The 27,700-nt window shown below is 42.6% G+C and overlaps 1 protein-coding gene across 2 annotated transcripts in view; it reads left to right on the forward strand.

The window, feature by feature from the left end:
- The first annotated feature begins 713 nt into the window (after positions 1–713).
- eml3 (EMAP like 3) overlaps positions 714–27,700 on the forward strand; it is a 60,693-nt gene continuing 33,706 nt past the window's right edge. The window contains exons 1-4 of one of the 2 annotated variants that reach the window (XM_017427045.3): positions 714–860; positions 24,048–24,224; positions 24,390–24,510; positions 26,096–26,566. In XM_017427045.3, the coding sequence (XP_017282534.1) occupies positions 836–860; positions 24,048–24,224; positions 24,390–24,510; positions 26,096–26,566 (794 nt within the window). In that variant the 5' untranslated portion in view covers positions 714–835. The remainder of the gene's footprint in view (positions 861–24,047; positions 24,225–24,389; positions 24,511–26,095; positions 26,567–27,700) is intronic. The other variant, XM_017427046.3, reaches the window with a different exon arrangement.

Consider the following 27,700-nt stretch of genomic DNA (forward strand, 5'->3'; position numbering starts at 1 on the left):
AAATTAAACAATTGCAACGGCTGGAAAAAAGTGCGGGGGATATAGGGCATACATAAGGGAAGTGGGGGACATGTCCCACACATACCCCGGTTATGCCTTTGCTTGGGGGTGCTACGGGGGTGCTATGACTTTTCCAGGGGGAGCTATAGCACCCCCTAGCGCCCCCCTGGCGCCGCCAGTGCTCATATCTGTCTGGTTTTTGAACATTTCAAAAATAACTGAGATTAAAAAAAGAAGAACTGGTCTCCATCTGAAACAGGATGACAAAAACAAATTCTGCCCACCTGCAGTACCCATCAGCGCCGCGGGGTGGCGACAGACACCTACTGTTAAATCACAGAGTTAAAAATGTTTTAACTCCATTTATTAAACACATCCACAGTCTCTGCCAAACATACCGCTGAGCCGGAGTCTGAAAGTCTTTAACAGTAAAGGTTTATGACACATTACACCCAGAGAGACGCTTTTATATCCTCTGGGACAGGGAGGGATCTCTTACAGGAGTTCATATCAGTTAAACCAAAACAAATCACCTTACCGGAAGTTGTTTTAACTTTGATGCGTTCATTTTTTAAACTTTATTTTGTGATGCCCGGCTTAGTCAAACTTATTAGTAATTTCTTCGTGTTTTAGCTCCGTGCAGTTTAGTTTTTGTTGTGTGTTTAGTGAAAAATGGGGCTTTATTTACAGAAGCCTAACCCAGTTTCCGGTAGCTGTTGTGGCGGATTGACAGTCCTTGTGTGACACTCCTCCTCTCAGCATGGAAAACACACCTTATCCAGACCCTACATCGGAGAAAACAAACTTTTAAACATCCACACTTAAAGGGCGGATTATGGATTCCTCTACAAACAGTTTGGGTGAGTGAAACAACTAAACATGACTTTTTCTTTACGTCCAGAGCCATTTGCTGAACTGAGTCGGTGTGTTTGAACACATCGCCGTGGAGGGACTCATCACACTGAACTCATGTAATTAAAACCTTTTTTAAATTTCGGTTAGCGGAGCTTAGAAGAGGGAAATAACCATCACCCTCTTGTAAAGGCTTTATAGTTTCACCTTCATTCGGCTGTACTCTTTGTTTAAAGCAGCTTTATAAAGTGTATAAAAGTGGAGTTTTTTTAGCCGGAGCTGCCGCATTCCTCGGTGTGATTATGATTAAACAGTGAGACAAACAAGCAGCCGAGGCTGCTTAAATAACCTAAAAAACAAACAAAGTTTTGAACGTGTGTGCAGTGTTTTGTTTTTTTCTTTATCTTGCAGAGATAGTGTTTCAGAAAGTGTGTGTGTGTGGGGAACCTGACAGCAGCGGTTGTGCGTAGGTGTGTGGAAGTGTTGCACTGCTGCCAGCGCGTGCACGAGACGTCTCTTCAATTAGCCGCCTCAGGTCGTGCACGTGGGCTCGAGTCTGAAACTAACCTGTTGCCTCTGTGTTGCTCTGTGAATATTATTTCAGCTTACTGTAATCTCAGGTGAATTTCCAGTGGAAACAGTTTCTATCTAATCATCCTTCCTTCCTTCCTTCCTTTGTACCAGCAAAACCTAAAGGTAATATAAACAGATGTCACAAAACACTACAAGCTGGAAAAATACAAAAGGTTTTACACTTTTTATACTTTTTATGATCAACCTGTCCATTTGTAATGCACAAGTAATCCCCCTCCCTCTGGTTAGAGTTACTTTCAACATTGAGTTTTGTAAACATCAACCTTTAGTGAGTAAAGCTGTGCCGGTTCTGTTTACTCTCACACAGAAGCTGTCCCACGGTGCAGCTGTTGTTGCTCCTGCTCAACCACCTCATGTGCTGATGTTGCGTTTGCTGGCCTCGTAAATGGATGGGGTGGTGAGGCGTTGGGGAGCAGTAAATATCGTGTGGCTTTTTGCTCAGCAGCGTCTGTGGGAAAGCCTGCTCCGTGCAGGAGGGAGCGCTTCGGGCTGAAAATCCAGCGTGGAGCTTCAACCCTCCCCTCAGCAGAGCTCACGTCCACAACACGAGGCCACTCGCCATAAAAAAAAAGAAATAAAATGTGTCATGCGGAGGTGCTGGGACGTTGCGGTGTATGTCGAACAGAACAAGAGGCCCGTGTCTTCCTGTCAGCTGAGTGGCTTTGTCCTTATCATGGGTTGGGAGCGTGTCTTTCAGCCCTGGTCCTCAGGGCAACACTGCTCTGCGTGTATGGGTCCCTGTTTCAGCAAACGCCGTCTAGTCATCTGGTTTCTGCAGACCTGATGACTAGCTGTTCAAGTCTTCATTTGAACCAGTTGAGCTCAAGTAGGAACTCATCTAAAACACGCGGGACGGATCCTAAAAGTTTAAAATCAGGGCAAGCGGATGTCTATTCAGTTAGTTGGAGACGTTTTTCCCTTCTCAACCGTGGAGCTTTATCACTTCAGAAGGACGAAGCACTTTCCTTTCCAGTTGGAGAAGCTCCTCGGATGAGAAGTGAAACAGATTCAGCTGACAAAAAAAAAAAAAGTCCAATGGCCCTGTTTTTAAACTCTTAAAGTGGTGTCTCACTCACTCACTAGTTGGTGACTCAGAATTGCGAAAAATAAATAAATTCAGCAAACTTTCCCTTCCCGCTGAACTATGAGCACGTGGACATCTTCCCTCTGCGTTTATGATTGAATCTACAAGAGTACACTTTCAGACATGAAGACGGGCCGATTTGGACCGGTTTTTCAGTAATTATTATGCGTCATCGTTTCGGTTTAATTGAGACCTGGACTCGTTTTCTTACGAAATAATACAGCCTGGAGCTCTGGAGACGGGTTGGAGACGCTCGTGAGACTCTGGGAGAAGATGTCGCACAAGTCTCTCTGAACATGTTCAAGACTCGAGAGGCAGGACTGCGCGCCTCTCCAACTCGCTCAAGGAAACTGAGAACCACCGCAAATGTTGCAAAACACTCCGGAGATTTCCTCATGAGTGCCGTTTGCCAGCTAGTCTCAGCCCAGTGAGATGCCGCCTTTAGGATACGACATGTCCTGGGAGACTACACAAACACACTGGAGAGGGTTTTTTACGGACTAACGCTGAGTTAGAGCAGCGATTCCCAACCCTGTCCCGCGTGTTTTAGTTGTGTCCCTGCTTTGACACACCTGATTTGAATGAGTGAGTGATTAACAGGCTTCTGCAGGACCTGAAGACCTGCTGAAGAGCAGGGAAACAATGAAAACGTGCAGGATAGGGTTCCTCCAGGAGCAGGGTTGGGATTTACTGAGTTAGAGGATGACATAAAAGGTGAAACAACTCACTCTTATATGTGACATCAAGTAGATTCTCTCCTTCTGTCCGTTTCTTTTATCTGCTGGATCCCATGCAGGGTGGTGTGGCGCTGGTGCCTCCCTCCACCCTGGATAGGTCACCAGTCCATCGCAGGACCACAAAGGTACAAACGTCCGCTCACTCTCTCACCTATACCTAGGTCTAATTTAGAGTCGCCAGCTAACATAGCCGGCATGTTTTTTTGCGTTACGGGAGAGAACCTGAGCACCCAGAGAAAACTCGCACGGGGGGGACCAAACAAAGTCCACGCAGGAAGGCCCCAGCTGGGAGTCGAACCCATGACCTTCTTGCTGTGAGGTGACAGCTCTAACCAGCTGCACAAGTCTTTAAACGCCGTCTTCCAGATTGCGTGGACATGACAAGTCAGATGCTAAACATTCAGTTTCAGTGTTCCTGCCAGCAGCACATTAGAGCCTGACAAGACAGAAGTAATCTTGTTTTCGGACGGGAGGAGTTTGTAGATAAACCTGCTGGCATCCTTTGGCTCTCTGGCTCCATCCATTTGAGTCTCCGTCAGAAACCTTGGTGTCAAATCGTGTTACTTTCAGTTGGCCTAAAGCAAAGCTCTTCTTCTGTGTCACAGACTTCGAAACAATAATTCCTGCATTTATCACGTCAGGTTGAGATCCTTGTAACTTCTTGTGCAAAGGGTTCAGGTCAGTCCTCTCGTCATCTTCTGCAGACGGTCCAAAATGCTGCTGCTCCCCTTTTAACTGGAGCAAGGAATCCTGACCAGATTTAAGAGTCGAGGGGATGATGCTTCATGAAATAAAAGATCTGCTCAGACCTTAGATAACTCTAAGGCGCTGTTAAAGAACCCCCCCCCCCACTTGCTGGCGTTTCACTCAAGTGGAGCTTGTATTTTACTACTTTTATTTTTGTTATTTTCTATCTTCTGAGATTTTTAGCATTACTCTTTTATAATAATTATTGATACTGTATTGCCTGTACTGCACGGCACTTTGGTGCAGCCTTTGTTGTTTGCAAAGTGCTTTATGAATGAATTAATACTGACTGCCAGGTTATAGAAACAGCTCAGCATTAATGCAGACTGTTGTTGGTGACATTTATGTATCAGCCAGTCAGTAAGTTTGCTCTGCAGAACTCGGAGAAGATACCAAATAAGTGTGGACCATTTATATAGTCAACAAAATTACCTAAATTAGTCAAGGAAGATGCCAACAATGCCTAAAATACAAACACTAAACCAAAAACACACAAATGTGTGTACAGTTAATCACAATATTTAGTAAGTTGGGAGTTTTTGGATCTTTTTCCTGGTGTCTAATGTTCTGCCCTGAGACTGAGAAGAAGACTGCGTCCCACTGGACTTCAGGAATGCACGTCTGCTCCTCTGGAAGGCAGCACTATTACAACATTCTGGAGGGAAAAAAGCACTGAAATAGCTGCCGTTTGCTGACCCAACTTCTCGCTGATGTTGGCGTTACTCATCCAACAGTTTTCACACCAAAAAAAAAAAAAAAAACCCAGAAAATCTCACGGGCTGATTTCAGATTCGTACCGGTTATTGTAAGCTCAACGGGCTCTAACAAACCCTGGAGCAGCTTTGATTATTATGTTCTACACATCAATTAACCACTAAAACAAATAAAAACAACCCGCTCACAGACGATCAGTTTTATTCAGCTGCAGCCGCGTGGATGAAAGGCTCTTCCCATCGGCTCAAACAAGTTCAGGCTCAGAGAAGCAAACCATCAGAGAATTATGTTTAACTGACAAGAATTGAAAGCCCAGCATTTCTTAAAGGATTGCCTATCGCCTGCTGCCTTTTACTGCCAGACTTTTAGACTGAAATCATCTTATGATGAGAAATGACAGAGCTGGGGTCGTTTGGGTCAAACCTCAGCAGTGACTTGGTGTGAGATCTCGCTGACGTGTGGCTCTCAGAGGTTGTGTTGGGGATGACTGTCAGGTACTACCACGTAAACTTCAGGACACGGTCTGTAAATTTGACCAAGTATCCATTTTTGAGCTGGCTAAGGTTTGTTAGCTGTTGCAGCCATTTTGAATGTAGTTGACTCCAAAGGTTAATCAGTTGTAGACGTACATCTGAGAGTTTTAATAAAATCTGTTCAGTGGCTCACAAATCCACACGGATTGCTTTTCTCCGTGTTTGATTAAGTGGCAAGTTTGTCACAAGTGCAACCCACATACTCAGCTCTGCTGCTCAACCCAAAAATGCCTTTTCTTAACAAATATGGCCTCATTTAAGGAGAAATAAACAGGCTTCCCATTAGTGTAAGATTTATTTAAGTATTGCTACAACAAAGAAATAATAAATTTTCCTTCCTGATTTAGATGCGTGAACAAGTTTTAGTTTGTTTCGTGCTGAATTATCAAAGCTGAAAAGCATCTTTTAATCTCAGAAAGTGCGCAACTTTGAAACCAAAGTCGATAAGAGTCCACGCAGAAATCTGCCGCCCTGCTTTTCTTTCTTTCTTTTTTTTTCTACCGTCGAAAGCCTCCCCCTCACAGTGACACACATCCTTACTCTCACTTCCTCCTGATACCTTACATCATAAAAGTCATGTGAAGAAAAAAGAACCCACTCTTGTTGTCTTTAAGCTTTATGTATCGAGCGTCGTAAACATTACTCAGAAAATCGCCGCCCTAAAGTTTTCAAGAATCCTCTCTGACAGCTTCAATCAGCCTGAAGAGTCTTTAAATAAAGGCTTCAGCTTCAGGCTGATTCAGAACTAATTTCCCAGCAGCTTCACAAATGCAGATTTAATTGTTTTGTTTGGTTTAGTTTCTTTTTAGTGCAAGTTTCATTTTCTGTGCCAATAATATGCAACTAAAGTATTTGATGCTGGCATGTAAATTCCCTGGGTCTTTTCTTTGATCGTGGCGTCTTCATCTTTTTGCCTTTGCAGCAGTTTAAAGGCAGGTTCCAGCCTGCTTTGTTCTGAGCCTGCAAGCTGGAAATGTCCACTGCAAATTAAATACGTTCAGGCACAATATAGAGGTTTGAAAGTGCTGCAAAGGTTTGCGTGATCATTTTCCTCAGAGACTGTTGTTTTTGGTTTCTAGAGTAGAAACCAAAATCTTTGTATGTGGACCGGAGTAGTGTAGACACGGCCTACATGGTCACCTGGCCTCTCTCAATAAACAGTCAGCCATATAGTCACAGTTATTGTGAAAATGTCTGCGTAGTTGTCATAAACATGGTCAACAAACTGTAAAAAAAAAAACAGATGGGTAAAACTAACAAATGTGGGTTTTTCCACATGTTTTCCCACCAAATGAAAAGGCTGATAACCCTTTTGTGGTCATGGTGGTGCAGTGGTTCGAGCTGTCGCCTCACAGCAACAAAGTTGCAGGTTTGAAACCTGGGTGCAATTCTTCTGGGTGGAGTTTACATGTTCTCCCCCTGCAGCTGTGAGTTTTATCCAGGTACTCCGGTTTTCTCCCACAGACCAAAAACATGCATGTAGGGTTCAGTTGTAACCCTAAATTGTCCCTATAGGTGTGAGTGAGAGCTGTTGTTTGTCTCTGTGTGTCCCTGTAATGGACTGGAGACCTGTCCACGGTGTCCCCCGCCTCAACCACAGTGATGGCTGGACATAGACACCAGCTCCCCGCGCTCTGGAAAGGAGAAGCGGGTGAAGAAAATGGATGTTTGTAACTGCGTTAGGTTTCTTCATAATAGTAACATGTTACCCACCGTTCTGAAAAGCGGTGCCACTACAGGTGGTGTCTCTCTGCGCTGCGTCTCGTTGGTAAACGGCGTTCCTGAGGGAGTCTCCAGAACGTCCCGCTGCGTTCGCAGTGACTGTCAACTCTTGAGTCGCAGAGGCACGCTGTCCTACCACTTGAATGTTGAACATGTTTAACAGATTGTGTGACAACTGTTCTTTCAAAATAGTCCCTGAGCCGTCGCAGGCGTCTCCAGCCCGTCCCTACAACAGCTGTATTTTGACTCCTCTCTGACAGAAAACGTCCACACTCATGATAACTGGTCCAAATCTGCCTATCTTCACTTCTGAAGCGCACTGCAAGAAATTAAATCATGAACATGGGGGCGGCTGCCAAGGCAAATAAATACAAAGCGAGTCTAGGTGGGTTCGATATGGGCAGCAGTGCGTGACAAAATAACGTGCACGACCAAGAATGCAGCTCTGCAAGCCACGCGCGCGAACATAGTTTGTGGTTTTTGAAAGCTGGCCGTTCAGGACGCTTGGCCCGCTAGCTGCGAGCTCTCAGGTGAACTTTCAGCTGCAGTCCCATTCAGTTCTATTTTCTCACAGTTTTGAGTCCCAGCGCAGTGAGATACCACCCCAAGTATAGAACGGGGTTTTTCTTCATGCGTGCTCTCTGCTTTAACATCTCCCCTTCTGCGTTACAGAATTCTCAAAAATTTTCGAACAGTTCAGAGTTTAGAAGCGTCTTCCGGCACTCATGAAACGGGAGCATCACGTAGGGAATCTGTCTTTCAGCTCCAACAGTTTGGAAAGTTTCGTTCATCGCGGAGAGCGAAAGGCAGACCATGACCTGCTCTCCCACAGTCGACATGCAGGCCTGTTGTTGTCGTCTCTGCTCCCATTCTGCTGAAACCTTTCTGATTCGGTGGAATTGTTCCTCCAAACAACTGGAGTGTTGACTGATACCTTTCTTTTCCTGCTGCCGCTATCGCTTTGTGTGTTAGTTTGGTTAAGCAGCTGCACGTCCTCTGAAAGGACAGATGCACTGCGGGGGGGAATGACAACAAACATGCCTCGACTTATGTGCTCTTTGTTTTGTTTTATGCAGCTGAAGGGGGAAAAAAAAGACATTTTGCATCTGACAACAAGTTACTGATCCATCCTGCGGTTACATCTGCTGGTTAATCCTCCTCTGGCAGCAAACACCCAGCAGGTTGGATTAACTTCTAATTTATGGTGTAAATGAAAACCAATTGCATTAGCTCGTCCAAAGAAAGGAACATTAACAATTATGCGCACGTTGCTCGTGAATCACACCAGAAACAAAGGAGCGTGAGCTCTGCGTTATTGTTGCACGGTTCACAAATGGGGGGGGGGAACCCCACAAGAATCAGAAGAATTTGATCCTAAAAGTAAGAATATAAACCCCTCTTGTTTGATTTGGGCTCTTCTGAGGCGTTCGGTGTGAGTCCAGGTCTGGTGGGAGGCTGGCTGCCTGACAGCTGCGTTGCAACACTCCGTTGGACCGACCGAGTCCGTCTCTGCGCTCAGCAACAGTCTGTATGGTCCAACTGGTTGATGCAACAGTTAATAAAAATACTCTTTTGTTTCATCGAGCTTGGCTGCAGCCAGGCAGAACATAGAAGCAGAAGATTAGCCTGGCGTGTGTTCTTGATGTGTAGATGCTGGTTCAGCATTCGCTATATTGTTTTCCTGTTTAGACTTTATTTTGTGCATTTTTCTTCCCAATCTTTCTACTTCAGGATACTTTGTGTTATTTTAGCTCTTCATATATGATGTTCAGCTCGGTTGGACTACTTTTAGCTGCTTTTAGCTGCAGTATTGCAAACATAAGCATCTCTTTTGCTAACTTTGGCTCCTGTTTGGCTAGTTTTAATTTTGCCATCTGTTTTTCTAAGTTGACTCATTTTATTTTCAGCATCTGTTTTGGGGAATTTAGCTACTGTCCGACTTCTTTTAGCTTTTAGCTGTTGTTCTGCTACTTTTAGTTTTATCTTTACCAACCTGGTTTCAGGTCTCAGCATTCAGACTGCATTTTCCAAATTTAGGTTTCCTAAAGTTAGCATGAAAAATTAGTCTAAAATAGGTTTTGGTTTTTGAAAAGCAAAAGCATCTTTAGTTCAGAGTAAAGCAGATTCTAACGTACAGCGTCCACCTACTCATGTTCTCCCCTGGCACCCATGGGTGGTGCTTTCTGACCTCCCCCACCTTCAGGCACCAGAGCGCACGGCTCTCTGCCTTCAGGCCTTTGATTTGCGACTGGCTGACATCCTGTACGCCCCTGCACACGGGGCTGTGGCCTGTCTGAGAGGAGAAACACAGTTGCAGCATCTCTGAGAAACTTTCTCTTCCTCCTGCATGTGTCACTGACTGCACAGCTCGAGAGGCTGAGCTGTGCACCGGCTCGGCGTTCTCACGACGGGGACGGCGCAGCAGGGACGAGCTGCCACATGGTTACGCTCACCAAGGATCAAATGATTACTACAGCTGATCCTTAAACCCAGTGAGCAAACAGCGCTGTATTCTTTCATCCGCTTTAACACCTGGTCTCTCTTCTTTTTTTTCTTTTTGTAAGGTCACAGTATCTGTTCTTCTTGCACAGCACCAAGCAGCATCAAGGACAGACACCAGAGTTGCCAACTTCTCATTAAGGAAAGTATCGGCTGTCCTAAAAGTTGCTAGACAACGCTAAATGATGTCATCACATAGTTAATGTGGCCATGGCCAGAGAAAGTGGGAGAGACAAAATTACAAATTAATCTTTTTCTGTTGATTCTTGTTTTATTTAACGTCACAGTTTGAACCCTCCTCCTTTCTGTACTGTTAAAGTGACCCAAAAGAGACTCTTGGAGTCATTTTCGTGCAGTGATTTATTTTTGACAGGATATTTTACGTTGCCATCCTGCCACGAATGGAGTAATCAGTCCGTGGTGGCTTTGCACAGTCCATTAGCAGCCTGGCTGAGGTGGTGGTGAGGCGGTGGGAGCATCTCCGGCTCTGACTGCAGCTGGAGGGATGCTGTAGGAGGACTGAGCCGCCTGTCAGGGCTTTAGCACGGGGGACGCTGCTCGTTGGAAAGGACCTGCTTTCATGTCAGAGTCTAAATTGACACCAGAAAAAGTCACCAGACTTGTTGTTAATCGCTTTTTTAAAAAAAGATGTCACTAGAGGGATCTGAAAACTCGCTAAATACAATAAAGGCGTTAAGTTGGCAACACTGATAGATGCAATGTGGTAAAAATAATGAAGCATTTGGCTCAGTTTTAAACATCTTCTCTATATGCATCTGAAACCTCGATCACTTTGTTGCGGTGCTAAAGATGGATTCACTAAATGTTCACTGATCTTCAAAATGTCATCCTGGAAAACAAAAAACCCACAAACGGCTGCTTGCTCCTCGCTCAACAGTTCATCAGCTCATGAATCTCTTTATTGATTATCTTTAAAGCAAGTTTTCTCAAACTCAAATGTATCTGATCTCTAGAGAAGATCAAAGGCCTGGAACAACTAGCAATAATCAAGTCCTTTTTTTTTTAAATTTGCCCACAGCTTTAAAAACGATTCTGTTTGCCTACAATCATTTGCTTGTGAACCTTAGCTGCTCCAACTTGACAAAATATAATATTTTAATTTTCACACAAGAGCAAACCAATTAAATAAACTCAACTTAAAGGCAACAGGACCGTAAGATCAAAATGGTTCAGGTAAGATGTGTCCTAAGAGTTAAAACACAGAGGAACCTCATGGGGAAAATGGCTCCATCTGCCTTCAATGAGCTACTTAAGCCTCATTTAGTCAGACGGACTAATTATTCATTTGTCCCACAGCCGCAATGGGAGCTTTTTACTCCATTTATAGCTGAGAGTGCAAACTCAGACAGTGGACCAAACCAATGTATATAACCAATGTCCCCATCTGCTCATCTCTAAAGACTCAGTTTTCTTAGTCTACATTTCTTTGCACATTTAGATAGCTCCATGATGATGTGACATAACTCCTTCTCTGTTGCCTTAGTTTCTGATAATGTCACAGGCTGAGGCTGAAGCTGCTGCCATGCCGGGTACAAAGTGCGCCGAGACGGGTACAATGTGGGCGTAGGTTGGCAACAAAATAACGTCACCATCTCTTGCTCGCAGGACTGCGCATCAACGCTTTTTAGGCCTTAGCCGACTTGATAATGTTGCGATGAAGCCGAATAACCGAAGCACGTCAGTGTTGCATCATGCACCTTGTCTGCTGCCAATAAAATGACTGGCCTTTCACCAGCTCACGTAAATAGTTTTTAGACAGCGATTACTACCAAAGTCAAAACTTTGGTCCAGGTCCAAAACAAACGACAAGTCATCGGGACTCAGCCCATGTCATATTGAGTTGCACTGAAGTGGTGTGTTGCAATAATGGCTCCTTTAAGAGAAAGAGAGAGAGTACAGGGCGAGGGAGGGAGCCTGTGTCTGTAAAGGTAGAATCTGTCTGGGCTGTGATTGTTGGAGAGTAGTTGGCGAGATAATGGGAGAAATTTCTGTTGCAGTCTCTCTGAGTCGCTAGCCTTAGCAACCAGCAAGTCGCGTTTTTGAAAATCAAAGCTTATTTTTGTGTACACTGCTTGCAACTTTTTTGTAGAAAGTCACTGGCCTCTCAGGTCCACTTGTTTAGTTGTTCATCAGTGGGACCACCTCTATTAAACCTCCCAGCTTTTCTGTATGCTGTTTACATGTTCTCCTTGTGTAGGCGTTGGTTTTCTCCAGGTTCTCCAATTTCCTCCCACAGATCAAAAACATGGATTTTAGGTTCACTGGTAACTCTAAATTGTCTCTAGGTGTGAGCGAGAGCATGAATGGTTGTTTGTCTCATTTGTCTCCATGTGTCCCTGTAATGGACTGGAGACCTGTGCAGTTTGTCCCCCCACCTCTCTCACAGTGTTGGCTGGAGATAGACACCAACCCACCACGACCTGGAAAGGAAAAAGCAGGTAAAGAAAATGGATGGATTGATAGACGGAAGGAAATAATTTAAGACTAAATGTCATGACAGAACAATTAGAAAAAGACTGCCCCCCCCCTTCCCCACAGTTGTGGTTGGTGACACAGTGCACAGCTTTAAAAATCAACAAAGTAGCATAACGGTATTGGTGAGGTCTTAAATGACTTTGAACGGCAGTGCAGTCAGTGTGAATTTAAAATGCAGGTCAGATTTCTGCTGCTCCTCGCCTGTTGCCAAACTGCTATGAGTCACCCGAAGGCTTTGGCTTGGATATGAAAATATGAAAACAGTCTCTGAATGTGGAGGGGGGAAGGAACTGGATGTGGAAGTGTGTGTGTGTGTGTGTGTGTGTACGTTTACAACTCTTGGAGTCAACCCGATTCAGCATGGTCGCCACAGCCAAGTGACCTTAAAAAGCACAAACATGGCTCCAACTCGGGCAGGTTTACAGATACTGACCTAAAATTTGGGGTGGTAGTAGCTGAGACTGGTCCCAACTCATATCCTGAGCGCTAACATTTTGTGCAACACCTCTGTCTAGAATTGAGCCTTTTGGAGTTTGGAGTAAACTCTGTTAGCAAAATATCTTATGAACCACTTGATGGATTTTAATGAAACGTTCAGGCAATGATCGTTAGATGGGCATCTACAACTGGTTAACTATTAAAGCCAACCTCATTCAAGATGGCTGACCTTAAACTACACACAAACATCTATAATTCAATCAGTTTTACAAATATTGAGCTAAAATGTGCCGTGGTATTAACTGAGTCATTCACAACACGCACTCTGAGTGTTGCGTCTCATGATGTCACATGAACTTCTGTATACTGTCTTTTTTTTTTTTTTTTTTCAAGGTTGGACGAAAATGACTACAAGGCCATCTTTTCATAACATAAACTGATCAGTCCAAATCTCTGGTCTGAAATGTAGAGGGTGATAGGCATTCCTTCGAGGAACGCTAGGTCTTTAATTAATTGTAATTGTTTATATATCTGGTATTGGCGCTGTAAAATTCTCCCTCACTCGTGGTTTATGTTGAAATATATCAGCAGCGTCGTTAACCTGGAGGACTCCTGCCAAAAGATGCAGATACAGAGCTCGGTTAACCTGATGCACCAGTTAGTTTGTGGCACGAGATGTTCTGGGAATTTAAAACAAGATTTGAAATGTTGGAACAGAGACAGTTGAAATCCAGTCAGGCAAAGAGATAAAACATGTTTTTGTGTTCAGCTTTCTTCCTTCAGTGAAGAAAAGGCTCTTCGACCCCTCCGTCTCCTGCTGAAAACCCTGAACACGAGTGGTTACTCCATGTTCGAACCTTTTCGACGTGATGACCAAAAGTCTTTCTGTTCCGAGCAGACAGAAGGAACAATGTAAGAGATTGCCTGCCACAGAAAGTAGCCGAGGTCAGACATCCTGCTGTCTGTGAAGCCTGTTAGACCTTTGGCCACCTGTTCTGTGTGTGAGGAAGAGGAAACGGGAACTGCTATAACTGCTATAACCACCTCAAACTTTGACTCAATATCTGTGAATTTGACCAAGTTATTTTGTGTTGGCTAAGGTTGATCAGCTGCGGTGGCCATCTTGAATTGGGGTTGACTCCAAAAGTTCGTCAGTTGTAGATCCACATCTAATGATTTCTTTCTGAAAGTTTCATTACAATTTATTCAGTGGTTCATGAGATATTTTGCTAAAAGACAGCCACAAACAGACACACAAACTGGGGCAAAAACAGTATTGTCTGCCTTTTGCCATTTGAGCAAAAGTGGGTAGAAAAATCATGGAAGTGACATTAATTGTTGACATGCATCCATAAAATCTAATCAGTTAATCATGTCAACATCAGAACAAAATAAAAAAAGGTTCCAGCTGTAACACTGATCCCTTCTAATACAACATAGAAATGATTTATTACCGTTTCTGTGGCCTGTAAAACCAGATGATAAAGCTCACCATGGCCCTCGTCCATAAAAAGCTCTCGTCTAACTATAGGATCCCAGCGCCAAAACTGGATCTTTTTTTTTTTTTTTTTTACTGCAGCAGTGGGTGTGGTGCCTCCAAACTTCCAGTCCCGGTCTGACCTGAACTACTCTGGGAAAAGCCGCTGAGCTCAGAGGAATGTGCTACAGGGTTTAAAAAAACAACAACTTAAAGTTAATTATCAGGACCTTTTGCCCGAACCTCATCTAACATCATGCGCTTGTTACTCAGGGCTCATCTGAGCCTGACGCAGCAGCTGACACCAGGAAGGCTGTCTGTAAACAGATTACTGAGACGCACTTTATTTCCAGAAGATCTGGAAACCTGAATGTCCTCACTTTGACTTCAAGTCTGGTGAACAACTTAGTTTTGTTGTAACTAAATCTAATGTCAACATATAAACAAGGAAGTACTCAAATCCAGATTACTATTAAAAACTACAAGCATTATCAAATATATTGACAACACTGTCTTTTCCCACTACATATCGTGTTTGCAACCCTGTAAATTATTAAAAAAAATTGCATTCTTAAGTCTATAATTGTAGTAACACTGTGGTGTTTAATAGAGATAAACAGAAGTTGTAGATAGACCTGAGCTGCTTGAGACAGATTTTCTTTCTTTTTTTTTTTTTTTCCTGAGGCTTAATATGGTGTTAAACAGAGCCTTGGAGGAAAAGGCCAACTTCCTGTTTGGAGTTCTTTCCTGTTGAGTGTGTACTAGATTCCTACAGGGTGCTGCCTGATTCAGATTTCTCCAACCCTTACGTTTTTAAAAGCAGGAAATGTTGCAGTTTTGATTTATTTCAAGCGTGAACATCAATATCAGGTGTCAGTTTGTAAAAAGTGGAAAAGCCCCCGTAAAGCTGCTGTTTTTTTTCTTTGAATACTTATTTATTTGTCCGTCCATTTACGTCCACCTGTCCTAGGTGAGTCACGGAGGCGACAGGTGCGGGGGAAAAACATCGACTTCCTTCTCCCCGGTGACGCTCTCCAGTCGGGGTGGTGAAACCTCCTAGTTCAGTGTGCATCACATCGCAGACATGGACAATTCTGAATCAATTTTCAAATGCCAACAATTAATAATGTTGTCATTAATCTGTGCTGCCACTTTAAGGGGGTCAGCAGAGCAGTTGCTTGGTGCCGTTTGTCCTCACAGAGCTACCGTAGATTCCTGCAGTAGAAACATGTTGCAGTAAAACTTTTCTTAACACCTTTTTCACCTTTTCTTCGCTGAACCCTGAATAATATACAGCATGTCTGCAAGTAATAGTTTAAGTAATTATAGTATTGTAGTCTTTAGTAATGACTTTGAAACATTGGATTTGTGTTTGATCTTCCAGTGGTAAACACCCCACGTCTTTCTCGATCCACTCCTTTTCATGTGTTTTAAAAACTCTTTGTGCGCCAACAAAGTTAGGTACTTGGTCCCGCCTTATTTGACAAACATTTCTTTTTATGGCAATGAATGATTTTGAATGGCAATGAAAGTCTTAATGAATGGATCAGTCGTCATGTCATCCAAAACCTTAATATGTATGGCTCATGTACATAAACGGGTAAGTATGAGTCCAAATCTTTTGTTATTTTTCCTTCCTTCTTTAATTGGACCAAGCTGCCTGTGCCAGTGTAAGTAAAGGGTGGAGGAATATCCATCCTGTTGTGAAGTGTGTCACCCATTATTTGCTGCTCTGAACATCATCTGTACTTTCTGCACTTGACACATTTAAAAATGTGTGATGATGAAGCTGCACTTCTGCATCCTAGGAGCCACAGTTCATTAGCTCGCAGCCTATTGATGGTCAATCCTCAGCCTTGATTATGTATTTTTTTTAAGCAAACCTGATATGTGATTGTTCTTTGGGAGTTTTGCCAGATGCTTCACATCTGGATGTAAGGCAGCTTGACTTAATTGTCCTCCAACTCTCAAACACCCTCCTCGTCTAAGAATGGATTCAGTTTGTTCAACTTACTGTTCTAAGACTTGGTAAGGTCCTTCTTCGGTTCCAAGTCCTTTATCTCAAATGAGACCGTTTCTTTTTGAACTAACTTAACGATAGTAAGCTCTGCTTCTTTCCTTTGTTCCAAGCTGGTACTTTCACTGGTTCTTTGCTTTCCACTTTTATACTCTTTAATCCTTTGCTTCAGTCTTGCAACTGCACCTACTGACCTTGACCAATCAAAATTTTTTTGCAGGCAGTCCAATAATCTATCTTCCTTTGCATCTGTGTTACAAACAAAGGCCTTGTGGAGCTTAGTTTTATGATGGTTGTAATGAAAATAGGAGACAATGTTTAAACCAACAAACTATTTTACAGTACGCCATTACAGAACACAACGTTATCTTGTATCTTCAGTATGTTTCTCTGTCATTTTCCACCAACACAGCCTCTTCTGCCTTACGCTGTCACAGTAGCAGAACAGAACATAAATGCAACTGATCGAAACTTTTAAAGTTAAAACGACAACCAAGCTGAGTTGCTTAGTCCAAGTCAGGATAAAATCCTAACGATGTGTAGCAGCAGCCTTCCTGCCTCTCGGTTTTTGCTGCTCGTTCCTTGGCTCGGCTCGAACCAGCAGCAGAAAGGTTTGAGTTGAGTCAGGGCTTTAGCAGAGTGAGCTCACTCTCTGTTCACGGTGTGTTTGTGTCTCCGTCGTAATTTCTCCAGTTGTGGAAACTTAAAATGTTCATGTTTGCCTGTTCAGGCATAACGTCTGTAGTGTTTTTGAGTCCATTACTGTTCGGTGATATTTACAGAAGAAGTGAGAGCACAGTCGGTGTCTCTGTTCATGCTTTTTCCGTCCCTCTGTCCACTTTCCGAAAATTGGCGTGTAGGTCGGTTCAAAAAATAAATGCATAGAAAAACCTAATTACGTCATAGGCTCTACATGATTGTTTTCCTGAGTTATTGGATGTGGCTTGTAGTGTAAAAGAGCTTTGAATGGTCTATGAAATTAGAAGAAAACCTGTATAAATCTTCCAAAAGATTTGGGACGTTGTGTGAATAAAAGCAAAATGCAGAACTGAATTTTCAGTCTTGTAAACCCATATTTTATTCACAATGGAAGATAATAAACTTATCCAATGTTTAAACTAAGAAGTTAGTTAACATTCCTCCAAAACCTCCAGCAGCTGCTCTCCTCCTAGATGTTCCTAGATGTTTACAGACTGATGGTAAATTAAGAGGTGTTGCTTCACAGAGAGAAACATGAAGCTGGAACAACTTTAAAGAGATGTGTTGATGATCAAATTCCCAAAATTATATATTTTTTAAAAATGGTACAGTTTCTTCATTTCAGTATTCTCCATTGTAAATAAAATGTCTTTGAGATTTGCAAATCAACTTTTTTGTAATTGGGATAATACCTTTAAAAACTACAGGCACCGCTAAACATTTCCATTGTTTTTGAGCATTTGTGTCAGCTATGCCGATGTGGTCCATGTTTCTAAATTTACCGGATCAGGCTGGAGCTCCTGTTCAGGCCCTCTGTAGAGCTGTTCATTTTTAGGAGGAGACATTATTTGTGTCTTGGCTCCTCAGCCTCACATGACTCTCTCTGTGCTCAGAAGTTGCAAACAGGCTGAAAGTTGTGTTTGTTGACTCAAAGCTTTTTATGTTTGCGTTCATTCATCAATGTCTGATTGTTGGGGCTGGACTGAGGTTTTCTGGCTTTCTGGACTGGTTCGGTCCCGTTTGTTTGGAAATGATGGCGAGTCTTTGATGGTGCAACATGACACACGAGTAGCTTTTCTGTTTCCCTACGAGGCCGAGGCAGGAGGCCTGTGAGGGGAAACCAGCTGTCTGTGTGGCGTTCTGCTTCTCTCAGCCTTTTCTGTCCACATTTCAGAATTAGCCCCACAAAATCAAGTCTGGAATGTTTAGTTTATCATCAGGCTGGGTTTGGTGAGAACGGCCCAGCTTGGCCATCAAGGCTGCAGCCCAGGTTCTTTTTCAGGGAGATTCAGTTCCTGCAGAAAACTGTTTCCTCTCTTTGAGAAATGTTTCCCGTTTTTTTTAACAAGTTCACATTTCCCTTTTCTTTCAAATTCTGACCTTAAAATCATAATTTACACCAAAAGATACATTTAAAAAATAAAAATTCAGTTGTGATATAGGATAAAACACTGAACATAAAACATTTCTCCTTTTTTCAACTAAAGCAAAATCTAAACTCTTAGCATCCCTAGAAAGGAATGCATATCAGCCACCACCAGTTTTAAACAAATATCATCAGGTAATAATGAGAGGGGACAGAGTTAGAGACATTTTGTTCAACCTTATAAATGTGCTACCTTATGTGATATTGTGAAACCTTGCGAGATGCGTTAGCTGTCAGAGTATGCGTTGTGAATGACTCTCAGCTACTACCACACCAAATTCCCCTCAATTTCTGTAACATTGACTGAGTTAAAGTTAGATTTGTGTTGGCTAAGGTTGGTCAGCTGTAGCAGCCTTATTGAGCTGAATTAACTATGAAAGTTAGTCAGTTGGGACTTGCGACCTGTCCAGGGTGTCCCCTGCCTCTCGCACAGTGACTGCTGGGGATAGGCACCAGCTCCCCGCGACCCAGAATGGAGAAGCAGGTAAAGAAAATGGATGGATGGAGTTAGTCAGTTGCAGATGCACAGCCAATGATTACTTTCTGAGACTTTCATTAAAATCCGGAAAGTGGTTCACGAGATATTTTGCTAACAGGCAAACAGTTAATGTTGAGGTTTTCAGGAAATATCTTGCACACTGAGTAGTACTTGGCGTGTTTGTTGGAGATGACTCTCAGCTACAAGCACACCAAATTTTAGCTCAAAACCTGTAAAACTGTCTCAGTTTGAGCCATGTTTGTTTAAGCTAAGATTGATTAGCTGTGGCAGCCATCTTGAATAGGGTTGACTCCAAAGTTAATCAGTTGTAGATGTGCAACCAGTGATTACTTCCTGAGCGTTTCTGTAAAATTTGTCCACTGGTTCATGAAATATTGTGCTAATGCTAGACAAACACACACAGACACGGGCAAAAAACATTGTTGCTTGTTTGCCTTCGATGACGGGCGATCCTGACAAATACTTTATTTTCTGCCATCCGAGGATGGGCGGAGGTTGAGTCAGGCTGTTCTAAATGAACTGGAGTTAAAGCAATGTCCTAACAAGGAGAGATGAACAAATCGGTGTGGATTTTTCCAGCTCTCGCTCTGCCTGATCCATCATTTTAAATGTTTTCTTTGTGTTTCATGGTAGTTCAACGTGCCCAGGTTAATTGAGCAAGAAGAAAACGGTTTGCTGGCACCGTAAAATATAGGTAAAAGGTCCTTGGGCACCACTCCTTTCTCAACAAACCCTTCAGCATCTCACAAAGTCAGTTTTAGCAAGGGGTAACCGTCAAGATCCACATCCTGGAATTACACAGCCAGTAATTGTAGTCTGCTGCTTCATTTACGCATGAATCGAAATCTTCTGAAGTAGCTGCTCTCTCTCATTCACCACCCGACTCTCTCAGAAACTGCAAGTTTAGCATTTAGTCCCATTCCCTCCAGACTACAATGATAAATTAGCATATGTGATTTTTATCAACCGTTGCCAAAAAGCGAAAGGCAGGAGTAAATGTTTCTGTCTGTGTGTGTGTCTATATCTGTCTTTTAGTGAAATATCTCATAAATGACTGACCAAATTATAATGAAACTTGCAGAAAATAACTGGATGTACTCTATCACAGATTATCTTTTGGAGTCAGTTTCATTCAAGATGGCTGCCACAGCCTACTAACCTTAGGAAACACAAAAGTACCTTCTCCTGTCATTTTTAAAGATATTGACCTAAACTTTGGTGTGATAGTAGCTGAAACTGGTCCCCAACACATATTCTGAGCACTGAGACATTGTGCAAGATCTCTGTTTAACATTTTGTCATTAATTTTATGTAGTCAGCTCTGTCTGTTAACAAAATATCTCATGAGCCACTGAACAAATTTTTATAGAGAGGCAGGGCTATGTTTTTCTCCTGGAACTGTTGCCTCCACAATCCAACCATGGATAATTGGGGAAAAAGATGGATACATGAATGAATGAATGTGTAGATGGTGAATGGATGGATGAATGGATCAGCAAATGGATAAGATTGATGGATGGACAAATAGGTAGATGGATGGAAATTTGACAGATCGTCAGAAAGCTGTAAGAATCATCTTCTCAGAGTCTTTGAACAGATTTGTGTTGGCAAAGGTTGATTAGCTGTGGCGGCCATCTTAAATGAGGTTGACTTCAAATCTGATTGAGGTCTAGATGTACACAAAATGAGTTCTTTCATTGGTCCATTGTTTCATGACCTATTTGACTAACAGACACGCACACACGCACACACACACACACACACACAGTTACATGATTGCTTGCCTCTCGTGTCAGCAGGCGATAATAAATGAGCTGAAGACTGTTGGACGGTGCGGTCTGTCTGCAGCAGACATCTGATCACCTGCCTCATATTGTGCAGGGCCTCCTGATGCTGCCAAAAGGGCCGTGACCCAGCAGGTGGGGGAAACTAAAAACATCTCTTTGTATCCAAGCATGTCTGGAAACAGGTCATCTAATATTTTGAGACCTTAAAAAAAAGTAGCACATAAAATGGGACACAATGTAATTTCTTTTTATTATGTCTGTCCAGTATCCGAAGCTGTTTTTTGTCTCACTGACACACAGGTGGTAACAGACAGTAGTTTTCAGCCCATAAAGTTGCAGTTGGTGTATGTTTATTGCAAAGTTCAGCTGAGCTCTATGTGTAATCTCCTGGAGACACATTGGGATTTGACTTCAGTATTTATCCATCTGTTTTAAATTGCTCTACAGTCTGCAACACCACTGAAAAAGTAGCACATCAAAGAACAAGGACCTTTCAAAACAGGTCACAGTTCAAATTCTGAAAAAATGCACATCAGATCTGCATTAATGAAAATAAACTAATTTAAATAACTTCATTTTCAACAGATCAATATTAAATGTATGTTATTAATTTATAGTGGCAGATATCCAAGACAGAGAGTCTGAGATATGGAGACCTGGACTCAACCAAGGCCTGACAGTATCCACACTTACTGCCTAGGGAAATTAACTGCTGTCCAGGAACGCCTAGCAGCACAAATGAACCAGCTACTAATAGAAGGATCCCTCCCACAGTAGCTGAGCTTAGGCTGGACAGTACTGATCATTAAAGACCCCAGAATGGGGCAACTACTGGCCAATCACCTGCCTCTGTACAACATGGAAGCTCCTGTCAGGCATCGTAGCGGCTTAGATGAGTAGAGAAGTTGTGGAGAGTCAGGCCTCAGTGGTACCAGTGGTCATCGGAGCTCTCGGTGCTGTGACTCCCAAACTGGAAGAGTGGCTCCAACAGATCCCAGGAACATATAATCATGTATATTGCTCGGCTGCAGATGCTCCTCCTTTGTGCTGCTTATCAAACCTGAACATTTTGTGTCTGAGAGTAAACAGAACTCTGCAGGTTTCTCGGAAATCAGTTTCAACACCAACATTTTTTTTTTAATTCCTCAGGCATTGTAGTCAATATGTACTGTATAGCAATAAAGCAAATAGTTAATTTATTAGTGCTTTATTGCCAAATGTACTGCTTTATTCTTTAGCGTAGGTCTTTACCAGCTCTAACACTTATAATCTGTTATACATTACGTCTTGAAAGTATTTAAGGCAGAAGATTTGTTAGAATTTTATAAATGTATTGTCTTGTATCTGAGACCGACAGTTGCCCATAATTTTCTGAGAGCTGGCAGCTGCTCCCTGTCTGGTTACACCACGAAATATTATAAAGTTGCCAACTGTGCGTTTGAAAAGGAGCCACAGACCTCATGCTAGCATTGGCATGTCAAGATCATGATTCACTGTGGCCTCTAAAGATATGTATTTGTTTTACTGGTTCACTGTAAGAGGTATGTCATCATCAGTGCTGCTGCGAAACGTGCCTCGCTGTTCTGTCTCGAAAGTGGAGGAAGTAATTCCTCAGCGGTGAGGTTTATTGGAATTCCTGTATGATAATAAATCTTTAAATTCAAGATAACTAAAGCAGGAAAAACGTCTCAAACAGCTGATGTGTACCTGTGATGCACTGCTGAGTGTGGAAGACTCAGTCCTCTCGTCATGCTCGCAAAATAGTAATCAGGGTCCTTATTTATGAAATTTGGATCAGTTGTACATCGGGGTAAAAATCAAGCTCGTCAAAGGTAGTACATAATACGGGATTGTACAGATCACGTGTTTCCCATGGAGATCCTCCCCAGGGTTTGCAGCTAGGCCTCCTTGTAAAATCTGTTCTAAGCTGAAAATAAACAGACTCATTTATAGAGCAACTTCCATGACGGCATCTAGAGTTCTGTGAAAAATAAAATACAGCCTCTTTCAGCTATAAGGTTTGCAGTCATGGGAAAAGTCCTCTTTCAGTTTTTACATATCAGGATATTAAATGATTTTACAGCCAGCAGATTAAATTCAGATTTTTACCTTCAATGAACACTGCCTACTTTACAGGTGGAAATCTCATTTTTCTGCAACCAAATGGTCATAAGTATTGTCTTGAGATACAGGACTTCGCCCTAAGTCAACCCGACTTGGTTCCACACCGTCACAGTGGGTTTCCATATAACTGAGTGCCGCCTCGCTGCGTGCGGGTTGTCAAAGCGTGGTCGCCCGAAACTTACCACCCCTGAGTAAACAAGTGAAATTAAGTCACAAAACAGTCACCATCCTCTGCCACGGTTTCCAAAAATGCCGTGGCCAAGTTGAGGCCACCTTCCCTCCGCTGGTCAGAGCCCATAAAGAGTCCATTTGGTCTAGCTCTGTTGGATTTCTGTCATCAGCCAAGAAGCACTAAAATGTCTGCACCTCCTCATAGTACCACGGTGTTGGTTTATGTATTGCTGTTTTAATGGATATATATATATATATATATATATATATATATATATATATATATATATACACACACACAACCATCGTGTTACATGAGCTTTCTTTTAAGGATGAAATAACTAACTTCACCTAAACGCATTAGAAAAATAAATATTAGAGCATATAGCAGTAAGATGAAAACTATGTGAATCAATAAGAGTCGACGCCTGAAAATCAGTATCTCAGGTAGGCTTTGATTTTTTTTAACAAGTCCATAGTCCTGTTTGTTAACGTAAAGGAGGCACGACTTCCCTGTTGGCTGAAGATCAGGTCCTGCTCTGGCTTCTGGTTTCTGGGCGAAGGTCCGCCCATATTACCAGTCTTTAAGTGAAAGCTTTCTGCCAGTCTGTATGGTTCAATGATGTCTGTGATGCTGAAAATGTGGGCCGAATCACAGAATTGTCTATCAGTAATGGAATTTACTCTAAAATGCTGAATGTTGTGGAATTTATGTGGAGTTTTCCTGGCAATCCAAGTGTTTTGTGTACATTTGATGTTTGCAATGATTAACCTTAGTTTTATTTTGTTCGTCGTTGTACCTGTTTTCCTTGTGTTATACAGTTTGCAATTTTTGCAAATCCTGTGTGTTTGAGAGTACCTTTCTATCCTGTGTTTGTGTTTTATGACTTTCTTGTATTTCACTACACTTTGGTCAGCCTTGTTGCTGTTTTTAATGTGCTTTATAAATAAAGCGGTAAGGTATGGTAATCCTAAATAGACAGAAGGATAAATAAAATCCCACAAACTCTGACAAACACTAAACATTGCTAATGCAAGAATAAGCTGCCATCAGTCGGGTTAGACCAATCATTGATTGACAGCAGGCCAGGGTCAGCTATAGAGGCCTTGAAAGAGAACGCCCAATACTGCAAATATAGACTCTTAGCATAATTGAAACTTATTGAAATGCTTGTAATTATGTTTCAGTAAACCATAGAAATCTCTGACAAATGGTCTAAAAACACCTAAGCAGCAAACTTTATGAAAACTAATATTTGTGTCATTCTCAAAAACCTTTGGCCACTGGTAAACATGAAACACATCACACACAAGTGTGTTCATCTGTGGACCAAAGCTGGAGGTACAATCCAGGTTGATTAAATCTTTTCATGGTGAGGTCTCCGTGGCATCATTTATTCAGATTTTTCTGTTTTATTTATTTTTTTACAGATGACGTGTCGGCAGACGGCAGTGCTGATTATCCTGACCGGGCTTCCATGATGGAGGTGCGTCTGCAGGCGCAGGATGATGAGATCACGCTGCTGAAAGCCTCGCTGGCTGATGCCCTGCGGAGGATTCGCATCCACGATCAGCTCCTTCCATTACTGAAACAGCAGCTGATAGCAAGTGAGTGCTGACCGCTAAAATCTGAGAGTAGGCTTTGAGCCACATGATTACACACATGATCCACTGGCTGTTGATTTCTTATGCTGTTTGTAGAAAAGTAGCTCATTTTCTAGACTGAATTAGTAATTACCACACAAAAGTAATAACACCTTTTGACCCCCTCAGTGAACCCGAGTGCTGCACGGATGCTGAACCAAGTGTGTTGGTCAGATGGTTGCACCCAGAGCAGAAAAGTCTCCTCAAGTTCAGCCAGTGATGGGATTCGTCACCCCGCCACCTCTGCTAGGTGACTTACATTACAGCCATCATAACATAGCTACAGTAACATCTGCTATCATGTTAAAGTACAAAACCCTCTAAAAGTACAACCCCCCCTGAAAATTTGATAAGTTCATTTCTTAATATGAAATAATGTTGAAAATTGCTAGAACACCAACCCTTATAATATTGCAACCTGACAGAACAGAAAATAAAGTATTTATTACTGCAGCTGTCATAACTTTTCCCATGTGAGGCAGCCAAATTGGATTTTGAGTTTGGGACTGGTCGGGGTCGGTTCTGTCGCCGTCTTCAATCCATGATGCCAGTATCTCACTATGCTGCGCCAATTTGCGAACAGCGTTTATGAGGGAGTTCCCAAAAAGTCTGGAGATAACCTTCTCTTTCAAGTCGAGACATCTGTGTTACCATTTTGACGGGTGTGCAGACCCAGTGAAAACTCCCCACCTGCCACTGTCCCTGGAGTGGGTCACGTCGGCATGGGCTGAGGGCTTGACATCACTCACTGCTTGCCTCCCTGGGTAAGTGGAAGAAATGATGGGTAGTGGCATTTTACTGCTGCCAGTTGAGTAATAACAACTTTGTGATGCCCTCAGGTGTTCAGAGGTGCGTCCACACCACACTAATTAATAGCTTATTAGCTTATTTTCTACAACTTCTACAATCGGCGTGTAAATATCCACGAGCCACAGACTCAGTGCAGGTGTTTTGAAGGGAATGCTGCAGGACAAGGCGGGTATGATGTGGGCAGAGGGCGACGCCAAAATTATGTGCACAGTTTGGCAAGCCATTCACAAATAAATGAACTGTGATTTTTTTTTTTTTTAAATGGCTTTGGGAAACATGTCTGTACAGCTAGCCTGTGGCTTGGTCCCAATACTCTGAATTAAGTGAGACCGCGACTTAAAATTCACCTATATTCTCAGATTTTTCTCTCATTTTGATTTGCCAACCAGTCACCAACAGTTGTGGCCAAGTGAGATATTGGCTTCACCCTTAGCATTTGAGCAGTTCACAGCTGAGCTCCTCTTAGTCTGAGGCCATGGTTCTCTACTGGGAAAAAAGTGGAATGCTCCATCTGGGTTTGAGGTGAGTCTTTAACCCAATCGTGGATAAGCAGTAATAAATGGATTGATGGTTGGTCAGGAATCTCTGACTTTCCCCAGTTGGTATTCTGACTTCAAGGTGGCATTCCAATTAATCATTTAACTCAAAACTCCTAAGTTTTGACCTCTAACCACAAATGGAATACACAATCAGATTGCATAAAAAGCCCTCTATCTTAGCTCACATCTTCCACAGTTTGAACAAATCTTATCGTTTTAACAACAAAATAAAAAAGGGGGTATTTATATTTTTTAGGGTTCTGTACTATCATATATACACAAAATTGTATTGTTTTATCCAGTTTTAGCAGTTGCATGTTATTTACTTAAATGATTTAGTATAAGGTAAACTGCAGAAGAAAACCAATGCAGGTGAACAGAACATTAGATTATTTTCTCAATTGGTTGTCTGTTCAGAACTGTGGTTTTGTTCTTAATGTATCTGTATGACCCCTCTGTTGTCCCCAACCTTTGCATTACCTCTAGCCAACTGTCAGACAACACTGTGAACAATGCTAATGGCCACATAGAAGGCCCAACGTCCACGGAGCTCCAAAGCAAACCAACAACTGTGGACAGGTCAACTCAGACAGAGCAAGATGCAGAGCAGAACAAGGTCCATCTGTCAAGACAGGCCCAGGGCCTGCACCTTGAGAACATCCATGCTCAAAGTCTGGAGGGGACACGAGCCAAGCTCCACCGTGTTCCTGGTGTGGAGGAGGAGGAAGAGGACCAGGAGGAGGAGGAGGAAGGGGGCGGGGACCAACAAAAGGAAGGGACTTGGGCTTCTTCAGTGGAGGAGCCCATTCAACCCTCCGCCATAAGGGAGGACTTTCAGGATAGAAGCTCCTCTCTGGACGATCTGGGCTCTGTCCTGGCCTCACTCAAAGGCTCCGACCAAAGCCTGAACTTGCGCTCCGGACCCCTGTCCACCATCCAAGAAGGACAGAAGACGTTGTGCGTGAGCTTGTCTCACTGACGCTTTCTGCCTAACCTAAATAATCTCTTCACCCGTTTGACTGCATGACTTTTAAGACTGAATCAATTTTAACACAATTTTTCTGATTCAGACTCTGCAAACCCCAGCTGCACTGCATCACCCCTTCATGCAACGACCAGTCTCAGACCGTGCGGGTGCGATTACACCGTGATAGAGCAGAAAACAGAGAGGGATGCAACTTTCTGTTATGACCTGCAGGTTCTTTTGTTTCCATGTGTTTGAGTAGGGGGTCAAACAAACATGTAACTGTGGTAGAGCATAATGGTGACACTCAGTCACAATGAGTGATATGTCTATAATTAGTTTAACTGCACACAGAAGATTGAATTGGATGGAAAATTGAATGTGAGTGTAAGTGAACACATCACAATAAGCATAAAAGGCTGCAGGGGTAAAATCAGATGTTTGCATACACTCTATTTAGAGACAGAACCATGTTTTTCTCACTGACATTAAATCAGACTAAACTTTTCCTGTTTTAGGTCAGTTAATATTTCTATTTGTTAAAAGCCAGAAAAATGAGAGGGACAATTTTAAATTACCTTCTTCAAAGTCACAAGTTTTCATCCATTATCTTAGTGTTTGGTAGCATTGCCTTTAAACTGTATGACTTGGGTCAGTTGTTTTCAAGGATTCAAGGAGACTTTATTGTCATTCGCATCACATGTGGTACATGAGGTGGAATGAAATTGTGAACCACGGTCCCAGCTTACATCTAATATAAATTTAAAAATATAAAGCAGGAAAAAAAATAAAAAATAAACATAAAAAAAGATAAGGTAAAAAGATAAAGTGTCCAAGTGCAAATAAAGTGTCTTGGTGTGGAGTGTTAGTGTCTTTGAAAGTGTCAATGCAGTGTGTGTGAAGAGGTGGAGTTTGTGAGTCTTACAGCTTCTGGAATGAAGCTGTTTCTCAGTCTTGTTGTTCTGCACTTAATGCTCCGCAGCCTCCTGCCAGAGGGGAGCAGGACAAAAAGTGAGTGTGCAGGGTGAGTTGGGTCCTTCATGATGCAGGTGGCCCTTTTCCTACATCTGGAGGTGTAGATGTCTGTGGTGGTGGGGAGGCTGACTCCAACAGTCCTCTGTGCAGCC

This window comes from Kryptolebias marmoratus, linkage group LG7 (genome assembly GCF_001649575.2).
Source record: "Kryptolebias marmoratus isolate JLee-2015 linkage group LG7, ASM164957v2, whole genome shotgun sequence".
Classification (NCBI taxonomy): domain Eukaryota; kingdom Metazoa; phylum Chordata; class Actinopteri; order Cyprinodontiformes; family Rivulidae; genus Kryptolebias; species Kryptolebias marmoratus.